This window comes from Ixodes scapularis, unplaced genomic scaffold (assembly GCF_016920785.2).
Source record: "Ixodes scapularis isolate PalLabHiFi unplaced genomic scaffold, ASM1692078v2 PGA_scaffold2__306_contigs__length_199485367, whole genome shotgun sequence".
Taxonomy (NCBI): Eukaryota; Metazoa; Arthropoda; class Arachnida; order Ixodida; family Ixodidae; genus Ixodes; species Ixodes scapularis.
In genome coordinates, this window is record NW_024609857.1 from 131,171,320 (window position 1) to 131,186,870 (window position 15,551).

The following is a 15,551-nucleotide window of genomic DNA, read 5'->3' on the forward strand; positions in this document are numbered from 1 at the left end:
TCCACGAACTTGTTGACATGCTTAACCGTACATGACATCTTGTTACTGCTTGCCTGGTTTACGCGCGGGCAAAGTTGTGCTAATTTTTGAGGCGCTGAAAAACCCATTGGCACATTGAACCGGTTAGCCACTTTTCTTAAATTATGTGAAACCTTATGTATATAAGGGACAACATGAGGCCTTTGTTTAGGCTTTACTTTTGGATCCTGAGAACCGCTCTTGACTTTTTTTAAGAGTGTCTGAGAGACACCAAGCAAAACGGAAAGAGGAAATGCTGCTCCTAAAAGTCGCTTGACCTGAGGTTCATAGCTGTCAAGCATGGCATGGTGACAGGATCTGTACAGTGAAGCTTGGAGGCATGACGTGCAATATTTTGTTTCACAAGTTTGGAGTGGGCGGAATCGTATGGCAGGATTTCCTTCTTGGTTCGCGGGTTGTAGCGCCAACACTCATGTTGCCCAGTGAATTGCAGCCGTAAATCCAAAAACTGCAAGTACTGACCGTCTTGCATTTTGTAAGTGAACTTTAGGCCTGAAGAGCAGCGCTTGAAAACGGTCATTACATCATCTACAACCTTTTGCAAAGAAAATCTGCCGACACCCCTTAAGAACACCAGATAATCGTCAACATATCTGTATATCTTGCACACCTGTTGACACAAGGCCGTTTCCAAAGACCTGTCTAACTTCGCTAGGTAAATGTCGCATAGCACCGGAGCAACCCTCGAGCCGATGCACTATGTACAGAGAGAGGGCATTTGCATCGGCTCGAGCTTTGCTTCGGTGCTATGCGACATTTACCTAGCGAAGTTCGATAGGTCTTTGGAAACGGCATTGCGTCAACAGGTGGGCAAGATATACAAATATATTGACGATTATCTGGTGTTCTTAAGGGGTGTCGGCAGGTTGTCTTTGCAAAAGGTTGTAGATGATGTAATGACCGTTTTCGAGCGCTGCTCTTCAGGCCTAAAGTTCACTTAGGAACTGCAAGACGGTCAGTACTTGCAGTTTTTGGATTTACGGCTGTAATTCACTGGGCAACATGTGTGTTGGCGCTACAACCCGCGAACCAAGAAGGTAATCCTGCCATACGATTCCGCCCACTCCAAACTTGTGAAACAAAATATCGCCACGTCATGCCTCCAAGCTTCACTGTACAGGTCCTGTCACCATGCCATGCTTGACAGCTATGAACCTCAGGTCAAGCGACTTTTAGGAGCAGGATTTCCTCTTTCCGTTTCGCTTGGTGTCTCTCTCTCAGACACTCTTGGAAAAAGTCAAGAGCGGTTCTCAGGAACCAAACGTAAAGCCTAAACAAAAGCCTCGGGTTGTCCCTTATATACATAAGGTTTCACATAATTTTAAAAAAGTGGCTAACCGGTTCAATGTGCCAACGGTTTTTTCAGCGCCTCAAAAATTAGCACAACTTTGCCCGCGCGTAAACCAGGCAAGCAGTAACAAGATGTCATGTCAACAAGTTCGTGGATTGCATTGTGGGTGTCATCTACAAAATTCCATTTTCATGCGGACGACTTTATATAGGACAATCGGGACGCTGCGGCAACGAGAGAATGCGTGAGCATGCGAATTCCCTGCGGTCAATGACAGGAGGTCACTTGTACGTGCATTGCAGAGACTGCCAGTGTCACCCCGTCTTCCAAGATACCTTAATTATTGGCAAGGGGCGCACAAAAGTGCAAAGAGAGGTGCCGGAAACGCATGCCATTGAAAAAAAAAAAGCTGGCGTGGGGCACTGTGTCAGCCAGCCTTCGGTTTATCTGCACAAAAAAAGAGATCGAATTTATAGATGCATGGTAAGCGACACGCCATTGGTTGTTTCGGCGTTGGTTGGCTGTATTGTTTTAGTGTTTGAGCCGTTTTTAATAAAACTTCAGTTGATAGTCAGCGCTTGTCCTGTGCTCTTCTCTCGTTTTCTTCGTCTTTTTGCGCGTTGTTTCCGATTTCCTAAGTCATGAACCAACTTGCTTGCATCGCCACCTTAATACATCTCAAGGCGTGTGTCAGAAATAAAAGCGAATATTCGTTAGACGCTGCTGTTCAGATGCCTTTCTATTCTTTCTTGGAAGGCCTATTTCATATTCTGTGGTTACTAATCTTTGTCAGCGCGTTCAAGGTCGTAAAACATTTATTTTTTCGTGTCTTCTACACGACTTTAGAGTCAATAAAAATAAATCGAACTAAAATGTATTAAAATACGAACCTTACAGGAAATAATGTTTTTGGTTTTTTTTTTTTTTTTGTTCTTGCAGTTACCTTTATTTTTTCTTCATGATATTTGGGGGTAATTTATCAAACTTCCGATGATTTTAAAGGGGTATTGCAACAATATGCATTATGAAAGCTAAAAAAAATTTATAAAGGGCAGTAAAGATTAAAATAATTGTATTTTTTATTACCGTATATGTTTTTTTTCTAAATCTTTGTTCTTTTGTCTTAACGTAATTCAACACGCGGTGTGGTATTGTCCCTCAGTGACGATATTTGAATGTGGTTCATACATTAAACCCGAAATTTGCGTGAGCACTCGATTTAGACTCGTAATAATCATTAGCTCGACAAGCATTCAGGTAGTGGCTCATGTCCAATCACTGGCAATGACGACAACAGCAAAACCCTAAGAATGTCTGGAAGTCAGCGCCTTTCCTGGGCATTGCCAAATCTAGCGCGTGACTATGATTAACATTGGCCGCATGTAATATGTTCCAGATAACGTGGCCGCTTGTTCTGGCTTTGAGCTGAGGGAGAGAACGCTGCTGTTTTTTTCTTGATGTTTTTGAGGCTACCATTGCACTAGAAGAAAAGCTAACGCGCGTTTCACAGGTTATAAACGCCAGGAATTCATTCTGTCTGCTATTGTACGCAAAGTACAAAAATGGTTGCACCGCTCTTTTAAGTTAGTATGTGTCTGAAAAATACGTTTGGTCTACTTTCGTTGAGCAGTACTCGATCTAATTTGGCGATCTTTTTGATATATAAACATTTCCTTATTAATTCGCATGAGCATCTATTTATCTATTTATATACTTAATTGCGGTTATGTGTTAATACTACGTTAGGAGCCTGGAATACAAACATCTAATACTCGGTAAGTATTAGGAAAATTATCCAGACCATAAATGACCGTTGTCTGAAGTGCAGTTGTTTTAGTTTATTAGGTATATATCTTGAAGTGGGTCAAAATTTATCACCGGTATTTTTTGTGCGACGATAAATAAGCGCCCCAGCTTCTGTTGTAGCGGCTAGACGTGGTAAATTTGGTTGGAACCGTCAGTTGATATGTTCCCTTCTATAACACTTGCAGCCACCGAAATTGACAAAGCGATTGGCTCGAAGACGACAGCGTGCGACAACTTTGAACTTCACATCTGCCCGCAGGCGAAGGACCTCCAGATGGAGGTGTACGCGTACGCCGTGAAGGCCGTGACAAAAGGTATGTATAATTCATACCGAATGTTTCTTGTTCAGCTTAGCAGACATATTTAAAAAAGTCCGTGTAAGCTGCACTATTACGGTCTGTGTATATGAGTTATACGGCATTGCGGACGTAGTATAAGGTGCTGATTGCAACGATCAGTCGGTCAATCAAGTAAAACATGTTAATTAACGTCTGAATTATCCGAAACAAATATCTGGTTCTCATGAGATACTTGCCTGAGCGTCATCGAAAACCACTCCATCGGTCAACGTTGGAAAGAGTCGGAGAACGTTGGGAAGCACGGTGGAGGCGCTTAAGTCACCACTCGTGCAGCAGCAGCGAGTCTACCGGTGCGATAACAGCCGCGCAAGCGCTGTTTTTCCCTCTCTCATTATCGGTGTCCTCTCACGCCGACCGTTTCGGCTTGAGAAGCAGACCCTTCGGCGTCGTAACGCCGAAGCCTCATCGGTGGTAGCGAGCTTGAGCTGGAGGTTGGACACCTGAAACTCCTCTTGGTCGGTCTCAATGCGTGAGTGACGAGTAAACTAATTAACATTAATGTGTTCCATAAACATATGATAATATATAAGATCATAAAACAACAAATATGCAGTTTGTTTCTCCTAATACTTTCACAAAGACCTACCAATAAAGTGGCTGAGGAAACAAATTCTTTTTTCTGGAACAAACTGCCAGCCACGCTGGACGTTAGAGATACAAAACACACACACAAACACTAATTACAAGAATATCTGGTTAAAGCTAGCGTTTTGTTAATATAAAAACTAAAATATAAAGAGTAAGAACATGCTTTAAAGACACACTCTTCCTTAGTTGTTCGTGAACGTCCTTATTTTAATGCTTTCTCTTTGAAGTAGCAAAACAACTGCGTAAGGTTTCTAACTAGTTTTTTAATTAGTCAAAATGAAACATATGACTCCAATGAGAAGCTGGTTGAGCGTCATCGAGAACCCCTAAATTAGTTTCAGGAGGTCATGATGCACGTAAAAAGCGCTGCGGTGCGCTTGACTTAACACTCCTGCAGCAAGCCGGAGATGCGAAAGTGCGGATGACGGGAAAATAAGACGCGTTTACATTTCGCCAGCTTTCCGCCTGCTGCAAGGGTGGTAAGTCTAGCGCAAACTCGAACTTCCCAGGCACTTCAAGCCTTCATACAAGTGGCTGATTTAGGGAGTTTTTGATTCCGCTCAGTGAGTGTCAAGTTCACAATTATTTTCTCGAAAATGAAAATGATTGTGACAAACCCCACAATACTCTCAAGAAACTATGGCGTGATTTCATCTCAAATCGTAGAAGAAGAAAACCAAACAGTGGCTGAGCTCGGCTATGCCAGGATACATGTAGCGCAAGCTTAGGTTCAGCTGGTTATTCTTAGCTTGCCTGGTTGTGTAGGATTAGCTTGATTATCATGCTTACTGCTGCCTCTATGACACACACACGGTATACGCATTATGTGACTACTTCGGTATCCGATGAGTTAAGCTTCTTCGCTCTTCTTATTGCGGAGGAGGCGCCGTGTAACCGAGCTTTCGGTTGCGCGTCAAAAGATCCCCAGGTGGTCCAAATTAATTCTCAGTCCTCCGCTGGAAAGTGCCAGATGCCCGTCGTTGGTTTGGCCAGCTGTGCGCCGTGTTGTTATGTAACAAGCACCATAGTATCAAGCAACCAAGCTGCCGCCCAGAACAACCGGACAGCGCCAAACCATTCGTGCGGATGGTTTGGGGCTCCATCGGAAACAGATCGCCGACCACATTCGCGAGCTCTTGATTGCAGCGCCCATCGAGCTTGCAGAAGGTGAGCTCGACCTTGAGCTGCCTGAGCCCTTGCAGCCTTTGTTGCCTCAGCCCTTGTCGTCTCAGCTGTTGCAGCCCTTGTTACCCTCTCCGTTGGTAATGCGAGCCGTCACCGCGACCAACCAAGCGCCCGATCAAGATCCCATGCATGCCATGTGGACCTCCGCCCAGCCTTCCAAGTTCTCTTCTCTTTGGAGGTCTACAGTCACCAGAAGGGTTCATAGATGAGCTCGAGAGAGTTACTGCCTAATCCACGGTGTCCAAGTCAGAGGGTCGGGTCAGCCGTGTCGTTCCTGAAGTTCTCGACGGAAGTGCCAAGATGTGGTTTCGCTTCGCGGGGAAGTTTACGAGGTGGGGAAGCTTGGTCACCGCGTTTCATAGTCAGTTTGCGTTTGTGGACAAGAAAAAGCGACTGAAAGAGGAACTGCGGAAACGAACTCAACACCCCGAGGAAAACCTGAAGAAGTTCATATATGTCATCAGCAGTTACTACGACAGGATCGGCTAGCCTCTGACAGATGCGCAGGTGGAGAGGGTACTCCGACAGATGCACCAACAGTTCCGGTATCTCGTTGAAGGATTGACCTACGCCACGCTCAAGGAACTCGCCCACGCTGCCGATGGATTCATGTAGCGCGTGTGGCGATGTCTCCAATATGTACCCCCTCCCCAACTTTCAAACTAAGTGGCCCGGGACTTGATGTTCCAGAGTCGAACGGCGACGCCAGTGACTTGTCCAGTTCCGGTGACGGATCAGAGTATAGCAACCTGGACCACGCCCACCCTTGCTGCTCCAAACGTGTACCCCTGGTGCCTGCATCCGGCGGTCCTGCACCCTTCGTACTACAGGGATTAACTGCTGACGCGGCGCACAACCTAGCACCGTTCCACATGGGTTTCGGCAGCCCAATCCGTCAGCAGGCCGTGCCCCAAGACAACAGCTATGATCGTCAGCTACAGTGTCACCGGTGCGGGGGCGTGGGACACATATCACTCTAGTGTCCCACGGGCGCACACCGAGGCCGGGGCCGACCTCGTTGTTTTCACTGCAGCGAGCCCAGGCATATGCAAGCGAGTTGTCCGGGAAACGGCAAGCAGTAGACGCCGCACCGGCCGGTGTTTACATGTCAGTGCAGGTAGCTACAGCAGCCGGTGGAAAAGAGTCGCTTCTGGAACTTCACATAGGGAAGAGAATCTCTCGCGCACTCCTGGACACCGGGTCAAGCGTCAGTCTAGCACGAAATGCAGCTATTGAGATAGCCGTGGCTGGAAGAGTGACTGTTGGAGAAGAGCAGCACTGCCTTCGTCTCGCAGCCGGTGTGTTTCAGACAACAAGCTCCGCACGATGCTGAGCGGTTTGGGCAGGGGAATCACGTAAGCAGCGATTCCTCTACGTGCCAGGCCTTTGCAGGGACATAGTGCTAGGCAGAGACTTTCTTAACGCCACTGGCATCTCCATATATATTTCGTCAATCGCTTGGACAATCGGGTCTGAATAACAGGAGCGTGTCCCGTTTTCCAAGGGTGAAATCCAAAGAGAAGAGTCGGGTCAGGCCAATAACGAGCAAGTGTATAGCTTAGAGCAATTGTTCGCCCAGTCAAGTGAAGGCCCTTGTGTGCAGAGAGAACAGCCTGCAGATGATCAGTTCCTACGAGAAAACGGCCGGCGTCAGGCCTACCATAACAACAAGATGTCTACAGATGATCAACATCTGCTGCACGACGACAATCTTGACGTTGACTATGCAAAGCATCCGTATGTTTTAACCATGCTGGCATAGATTGGCACACTATTTGACAAACGTCCTCGTTGCACGGGACTGATGGAGCACACCAGCAACACTGGAGATTTCAAGCCGATTCGCTGCAGGCTTCGCCCGGTCAATGCTCACAAAAGGCAGATTATGGATTCCTGCATCGAAGATCCGCTGCAGCAAGACTTTATACAACCCAGCTCGAGCTAGTGGTCCTGTGCCCCAGTTCTGGTTGCGAAGAAGTCGGAAGAGAATTGACTAGCTGTGGATTACGGGCCGCTCAATGCTAAAACCCAAGTTCCGGTGTACCCAATGCCACGGACAGACTGTGTACTGGCAGAGTTGTGCAGAGCTCAGTGTTTCACAAGTTTCATCCTGTCCCAAGGCTTCCTCCCGATTCCTGTCCGCTACAAGGGTATTTCATGACTGCATTCGTATGCCACAAGGGTACATATGAATTCAAAAGGCTGCCCTTTGGCGTGGCTGGTGGACCAGCCACATTCCAAGCTCTCATAGACAAAGTACTCGTAGGAATAAAGCACAAATTTTGTATGGCCTTCTTGGATGATGTCTTGATATATTCCTATCACTTAAAGATCACTTGCGACACTTCGCGACGAGGCTTCAGCCTCGTCGTCAATTGCCACAAGCGATCTTCAAATGAAGTGGAGCGCTCACCCTCGTCAATTTTTGAACTCGCAAGTGATTGTACCATAATAAATGTACCAACGCCTCTTCCCAAAATAAAAAAAAACAAAAAACATTATGTTCGCTACGTAAAAAGGGTCTCAGTTCATGCATCTGCGGGCAGGAAGGAAATCTTGCCCAACTTTATTCACACCGCGTGATGAGCGCCACAAACTCGCACGAGATTTAAAGGAAAATAACGGTGGTGACTTAAATTTTTCTGAAATTCTGTATAACCGGTTGTTTGCAGGACCAAATCATCTACTCGAGCGGTGTGCTTCCAAACACCTCGCTGTGCCAACCCAGTCTAAAAACACGAAGCACAAAAACGGCAGATTTAGGACAACAATCCGGAGTCTATTGTTCAATTAAAACGACGTAATTTTGTAAAAAAAACGCCCGCAGCGTTTTACTCACGGTATGAGTCGGGAATTTTCACCATTTTGAAACAAAGCGAAGGGAGATTTACTTTTAAAAACGCTCGCTGCCACAGCTCGCTGCGCCCTACCGAGCCAGCTGGACCGGATCAGCTGACGACGACGGGACTGAACCCATTGAACGTCAAACCCGCAATAAGCAATTTGCGCTCTGTGTTAGTGTGGGTTTCCACTTCCAAGCCCCGCACCACACACCACGCACGTTTAAGTTCTTTGTCGCATTGAGGTATCGCACCAAACAGAACGAGATCACCGAAGTCAACGCAGCGGTGTCGTGAATTTTGGCTTGGGGTTGCGCACTCGTGGACCCTGTGACTCCCTTCGCTTTCAAAGCAGACACGAAGATTACGAATGATACTTTCCGTATTCCGGGAACATCACAGGGGCACTTCTCAGGTCACGTTTTCGCTACATGTGCTCGCACACCGCGGAACTCCTTGCGTCCCGTCAAACCAAAACAATACCGGCGCCATGGTGAAGGTGCGTTGTTGCCAGATTTTCACCGACCACACAAATAGAAGGAAAGCAAACCGGCCCTAGCTTCCAGCGTACATCGATGGAACCCTTCCCTCCGCCCTCCACCCCCCCCCCCCCCCCCCCCGACCCGCGGCCGGAAGTCAAGGCGCTCCGTACTACGCAGCCAAGTCAATCCAAGAGAAAATCCAGAAGTGAGGGGCGGGGCGTACTTCTCCGGACGGGTCGAAAGAGCGGGAGTTTCAAATCTGGAGAGGTTGGGACTCAACTAAATTACGTCCTGTGGCGTAAATATTTCTCAAAAAATGTTTTAATTGTCGCGGAAGATATGTTTTGTGACGTGCTTGTCTCAATTAGGCTGTTTAAGAAAACACTTTTTTCCCTTTGCAGTTACCCTATAACGTTACCTAAAATCCGTTCTTATCACCATAAGCGTGTATGTGAGTTAATAATGCTACAAGTTCTATGCATTTTCCTGAATTTTCCCCGTTTCTGTGTATTCTTTGTTATGGCCTTAAATAAAAACCGTCAATAAGTTTTGACCGATCCTCGGAAGTATACGTGAAAATGCGACCGCATATGAAAGACGCAAAATTTCGTAGTTGGCCCGGCGGGTTTTCGCAAATAATTTATCTCGCCCCTTCATTGCCTGACATAACAGTTTCTGAAACTTAATTTTTATGCTTGTTAAATATGAGACGTTTCAATAGGCCTATTTAAAGAAAAGTTGTCAATCAAAAGATTATTTAAGTGAACTGTTCATGTTCTAAACTTTTTTTTTTTTAATTATAACATAACAGTCATGTCTCATTATTACTCACTGGTACATAAGCTATATCAAATTCTGTGGTCACGTTCCAAGCTTATATATAATTATGTAAAATATTTGGCAACGGCCCATATCTTTTCCTCCTAGGAGGGTGTACAAATGTATATTTAAACGCATTGTTTAATATGACGAAACCATAGATGTCGAAAAAATTTTATTGCATATAACAAAAAACTTAAAAAAGATGTTTATATAATAATTGAAACAAAAAATAAAATTCATTTTTAAAGGACTTTGAATTTTGTATTTTAGCATTTCCTGTTACGTTTACAGTGTTATTTTTTATTTACGCTATAGTGTAAACAAACTTTCATTTGATACGTTTGTTATGCTCTAAATAATTGTAAATCAAAAATTTGCTTGACTCAAATTGCAATATGAAAAAAATTATTTGATATAATAAAATAAAGAAATAAATCGAAAGAAGTTTAAACCCTATACAGTATACACGAAGTGTTAAAGCAGTAAAAAGGTAATATTTGTTCTGAAAAGAGAATTTAGAAGTTTGGACACTCCAAAATGTGTCACTTGTGAAAACTGCAAAAATGGCAAGACGTGCCTTCTGACTTTCGAAGCAATAAAACTGAAAACAAAAAAATTGCATAGTTCTATCTGGCAGTTTTCTTGTAGTCGCAGATTTTCAAACAACCTTGTTTTTTTTTTTTGAGGACGCATCACTTGTTTTTGCGACTTCTCAGACATCTCATAAATTATTGAAGGGTACGTGAAGCCCTCTCAGAAATGCTGGTGGGCCCCCAAGGTGTTTTTTTAATCTCAATCTCAAGTTCAGTGTATGAAGTAAACTTCCCAGGGCGTTTTAAACAACTGTATTTTAGGTCTCTAATTTTCAGGCATTCGGACGTCTAAATGAATGAAAGTCTCGAAGTTTTGATAATCTGAAGGAGTCTGATGGGGATGAGAGATCCGATGGGCCGAACGGGTGTAATGAGCTGAAGGAGTTGGAAGGACTGTAAGGATTCCATAATACACCAAAACTGGAGGGTTATTCTCAATAGGATAAATCCAACTAGTATATGACGACACACTACATAGCACTAAAACGAAATTACGATAAATCGCGAAAATATATGAGCACAATCTATACGCCAGGTGCGGAGGAGGGCGGAACTGGGAGATCGAAACCAACTCATGGAGGCTTCAATACTGTAAGTTAGTCCTTGCTTTTATAAAGAAGGAAAAATAATTTTCCTTCTTCATATTTTCCTGCGGACAAGAGATTCTTAAAACCTAAATCTTTGTTCGCTCATACAACAGCTCTACATTGTGCTTGGTGTGGAAAAATCAAATAAATACTTTCCAGATTTGGTTTCGTAAAACGTTTTACTAAAAAGTACAAACTGAGAAAAACACATTTCATCAAATGATTTTGTAAACAATAATATCGGATCTTAGATAAATTATACAATGTGCATCTAATGCTACACAGATTCCTATGTGATATTTTACGTTCTAGTGTGTTTCTTGTTCATATTCATTATTTTTTACCACGAAACAATATTTGATTGTGTTTTACTTCATAGTATTATTGCCTGGTATATTATAGGCTTGGAATTTTAATTATCCTACGAATGAAGATTGACACTTATTTTTTTACAAATATATCAAAACTCGTTTAACCTACATACGTATATGCAATTTAAACCAATTGTGTGCTACCTAATGGTATGTCGTCATTATGTGCCCGACTTCTACACTGGGTTTTTGAACACTTATTTACGTTTTCCACCGTCGGCGTACAGGACACGTATGAGGAGGCTAAAGGAGGCACACGAATCAGCATTACGACTAACGCTCATTGAATTTGTAGATGCCTTGAAAACAGCACAAGGGTGGAGAAGGCAATTACTTACGACAAAGCAAGTTTCCTCACCAATGGTGCCCGAACAAGCGTGGCAAGGTAGATTTCTTATCGCGCATTGAAGATCTTAAAGAAGGCGTCAAATACCCTGTTGAAAGTAACACTTGAGCCCTGATATGTCATAGGACCCTCTCAGTGCTTCAGACCCTTTCAGCCCATCAAACCCCTCAGCAGCACAAGCCAGTTCAGCCCGTCAGACATCAAAACCCTTTCAACCTGTCAGACTCTTCATTTTTTCAGACCCCCTCAGCCCTTCAAACCTTCAGACACCCAAATGACTGCCAATTACAGACGAAAAATGCAGTTCAGAACATCACTAGGAATTTATTTCAGACATTGGATTTTACAACAATAGTGTAGCGCAAAACGATGATACGAACCAACGTTTACTCAGACCCGGACGCAATCAGCTGTAGTCGAAAGCGATCAGACCAACTAGGGACAAGGTATATTTATAGCAAATCATGTGTTTCCGGCTACTCACAATGCCGCTGAGTCAATTCCTGAGATGTAAGGTAGCTCAACCAATAACAAAGCAAGTTCATCACGCAGACACATACACACTGTCAGTAGCACGTTTAGCAAAAATCACGAACGCGCACCAATACCCGCCGCCGTTGAGAACTTCTGTGCACAGTCACGGTGTCGTCTCCTGCGTCTTTTGCACTCGCTGGATACTACGGAAGCCGGACAGACGAAGAGACCCAAAAAAGAGGGCACTAAGAAACCTTTTTGATCTGCACACCCAACTGCCGTAGAAGATGGTCCCCTTGTATGGGACAGGAAGCCGACACTGAGCATTCGTCCGTCGTTGTGCATTTAGTTTGCGGTCGTTGATGGAGAAAAAGCAGGGCAAGCAGGCTCTATTTCGACTGAATAAAACCAGGTTATCTACAAGCAAACAGCAAACCATCTCCCTCCAGTTTTCGCCACGCACCCCTCTCTCTCGTGAGCCAGGACTTGGCGAAGAAAAAACGGTGCTCGGGGGAAAGGGTGGAAACTAGAAAAGCTGAAGTGGAGAGGAGTGACCTCCTTTCCAGAAAGGTTTTTCTCGTGCGCGCCTGCTTCCCCTCCGGTGGAGCCGCGTCAGGGCCACGACGAGAAGGGGCGTCGGAACGCATTTTTAGTTTCCGAAACTCGTTGCAACCGCCCGGAACAGAATGGCCAGGCGGAGTTTCGGACACGTATATTTTAAAGGTTCTAGGGATCTCCCCACAAACCCATTAAAACGATTATAATGGCATGTATGGTATCACGGCAAGGATAATAAGAGGCCCACAGGCCTCTCAAAAATTCATAGTGGGTTTCTTACAGTCTTAGGAATTTTTAAAGGGTATGTAAGGCCCCTGGGAAAACTTTGATGGACATTTCAAATACGTCATACATTTTTGAGGGGTGCGTCAAAACATTTAAGAAAACCTGTTTCACCCGACAGACGGATTTGTTATAAAAAATTTGCTCTTTCTCAGGTGAGTTGAAACATGGTGATGCTAGTGTGCAAATTGCCCTCAAACACTTCCGGTTCTTAACTAGGCGGCGCCTTTTGCAGAATTGGCGAGTGCAAATCTAAGTGCTCTTTTCGAGGAGTGGTGGCTTATTATGCCACTGTCACATATAATTCACTCTTACGGTGAAAGAATGACGCATAAAAACTAGAAAATATACTCGGATCGGAAGTATGCCTGGGTTGCCCAAAAGAAGGCGCCGCTGAGTTTCTTGCCAGACAGAAAAGAGCGAATGTAAACGTCAGGGGTCACTATATGTGTTTTTTTAACGAACCATACTCAACGTTCATGACAAATAGAAATTGGTTGAGTTTATTTATATAGTAGACCAGTATTTGTGGTATAAACATTCGCCTAATTGTTTTATGCGAACATTTAATGAAATTATGAATTGTTCTTGGCCGCATGTCTGTAGCCACCCAAGTGTTTTGAATATCAATTCTAAGATATTCAATTCAACTATCGACCCTCGCTTCATCGACACGGATTGTTTCATCGATACTACCTCACCGTGCTTTGAAGTTCCATCGACACGCGAATTGCACGTTGTAGGAACATTTCATTGTACGTTTATCACAGGGGCACATGATAAACTATCAGTCCCACCCAGTTCATGGCGCTTCGTGGTGACAGACTGCAAGAGTTCATTACAAAAAATGTGAACCCACCCGGCCCACCCATACATGCCGCTTCGCAGCAGCGTGTAAGGGTGGTCCTGCCCCAGGGCATGTACCCGTACCCTCGCTCGCCAACAAACCAGCGCACCTCTAACCAAAATAAGAAATGTTGTCGGCAAAACATGGTAAGATATGTCTATTAAACGAGTGTCGATGAAACAATCGATTGATAAAACGTCGCAGTGTCGATGAACCGAACTGTCGGGGAAATGTCATTTGACGAAATAAGGTGCACCGCACGAAGAAACCTGTTTCCGAGCCGCGTTACATAAGCACCATCGCAACTGGCATCATATTTACATATCCACTCCCAGATGAAATGCACTCTAAACAAAACAAAAAAACTACAAAATTTCACGTCCTTCTTCTGTTAAAGTTTATGACCTGGGATTGGATAAAGAGCAGATGGTTCGTCTACATCCGGCAAATTTGAAATGGTTTTGAACTGGACAAGAAGGACTCGGTATCGGCGTTATTGGTGCAAAATAATGACGAGTACAGAGGGCTCGGGCCTGAGAGGTAACGGTTAGCGTGGGGCTCTCTAAGCCTAGGGGTACGGCGAGTGCACACCGACAGTGGGAAGCGACCACCTACCTATGTGATCTTGTTGCAAGTTTTACGACCTCAGCCTTCAAAGGGCTCTGCATGATTCGTCATATGGGATAACGTCTCATCTGCCCACTAGACGGATCCTACAATTCCGCTCCAAAAGTACTTCCCCAGGCCTTCCAGAAGGCGACACACTTGATCCGGGTGCGAAAAGGGACCCGAAAACGTGACCTGCACCTATTTAGTCACTGGGCCAGCTGACGGGGGAACTACAGCAGTACCAACGGAAAAGGGGATTGCGGCTGTTACAAACTCTCGTATCACAAAACCCAGCAATACCTCCATTCATTCTAAACCAGTTTCAAAAGCCACCCAAGCATTCAAAAACGACCTTTCAGTACTTCACAACGCTGTCTCGGCAAAAAGTCTAGCTGCAACCAGTGCATTGTGGTTCATATCGGCTCCAAAAAGATTCGATTTAATCCTCTGCATTGGACTAGTCCGGGGGGCTTAAAACTGAGGTCTCTATGGAAGACCGCTTTACTTCATCACCTTGTTTTTGCAAGACTGACGATATCAAGCTCTGAGTCGAACTGAACTAGGCCCAGTTACCGGCATTGGCATTCTCCAGATCTCCGTCCTCTCATCGACCCTTCATCAATGTTGTAGCAGACTTTTCCTCACGTCAAGCAATCGGTGCTGTTCTTGCGATATATTTCAAGCGAGTACAATGGCACCTCCGTGTGACAGTGTCTTGGTGGCGCTTCGGCAGAGCCATAATCAACACTATGATTATCGGCCGTCGCACAAACTCGACGGCCGATAATGCTAGAATGTTAGAAGCGCGAGCCCAGCGCGTTTTGCATGCCGGCCCCTCACGCGCTCTCTGCGGAAGCAGGCACGAAGCAGGAACGATTTGGCCCGCGTTTGTGGAACACTGCTTCCGCATCACACTGGATTGCTGTTGTCTTCATACACCTCGGTTCCTGTACTCGGCAAACATTACAATAGAAATTCAGAAAGTCTATGTCATACCCCTTCAGACCGCACCTCGGCGCACAGAGCAACCTGCTCCTCATCCACCACGAGGCGTTAGCCAACTCGACGAAGTGCGACGCACGACGCATAATGACCGTCGACTTCAAGGGAGCTTTCGACATCCCTATTACGCTTCGAAACAGAGCGTAGCACTGGGATTTGCTCTCTACTGTTCTAACACAAGTTATCGTTATTCCCAGGGTGGCCTCAGTCGTGTGAATGGCCACCGCCGTCCAGTTTATGTTTCGAAACAGATCACTGGTAGTCAAAGTCAGCTGCCCACAGTACTGACAGACGTTATTGTTATACTCAGAGTGGCCTCGGTCGTGTGCATCGCCACAGACGTACAGTTTATGCTCTGAAACAGATCACTTGCAGTGAACGTTACCTGCCCGCAGTGCTGACAAAAGTTATTGTTATTCTCAGAGTGGCCTCGGTCATGTGAATGGTCACAGGCGTCCAGTTTATGCTTC

General features: G+C 45.1%; 1 protein-coding gene across 1 annotated transcript in view; it reads left to right on the plus strand.

Annotated features, from left to right (window-relative positions):
• The window catches only part of LOC8036026, a 566,786-nt gene that overhangs the window by 19,422 nt on the left and 531,813 nt on the right, over nucleotides 1–15,551 (plus strand). The window contains exon 3 of the mRNA XM_042291544.1: nucleotides 3,322–3,450. Within this exon, the coding sequence (XP_042147478.1) occupies nucleotides 3,322–3,450 (129 nt within the window). The remainder of the gene's footprint in view (nucleotides 1–3,321; nucleotides 3,451–15,551) is intronic.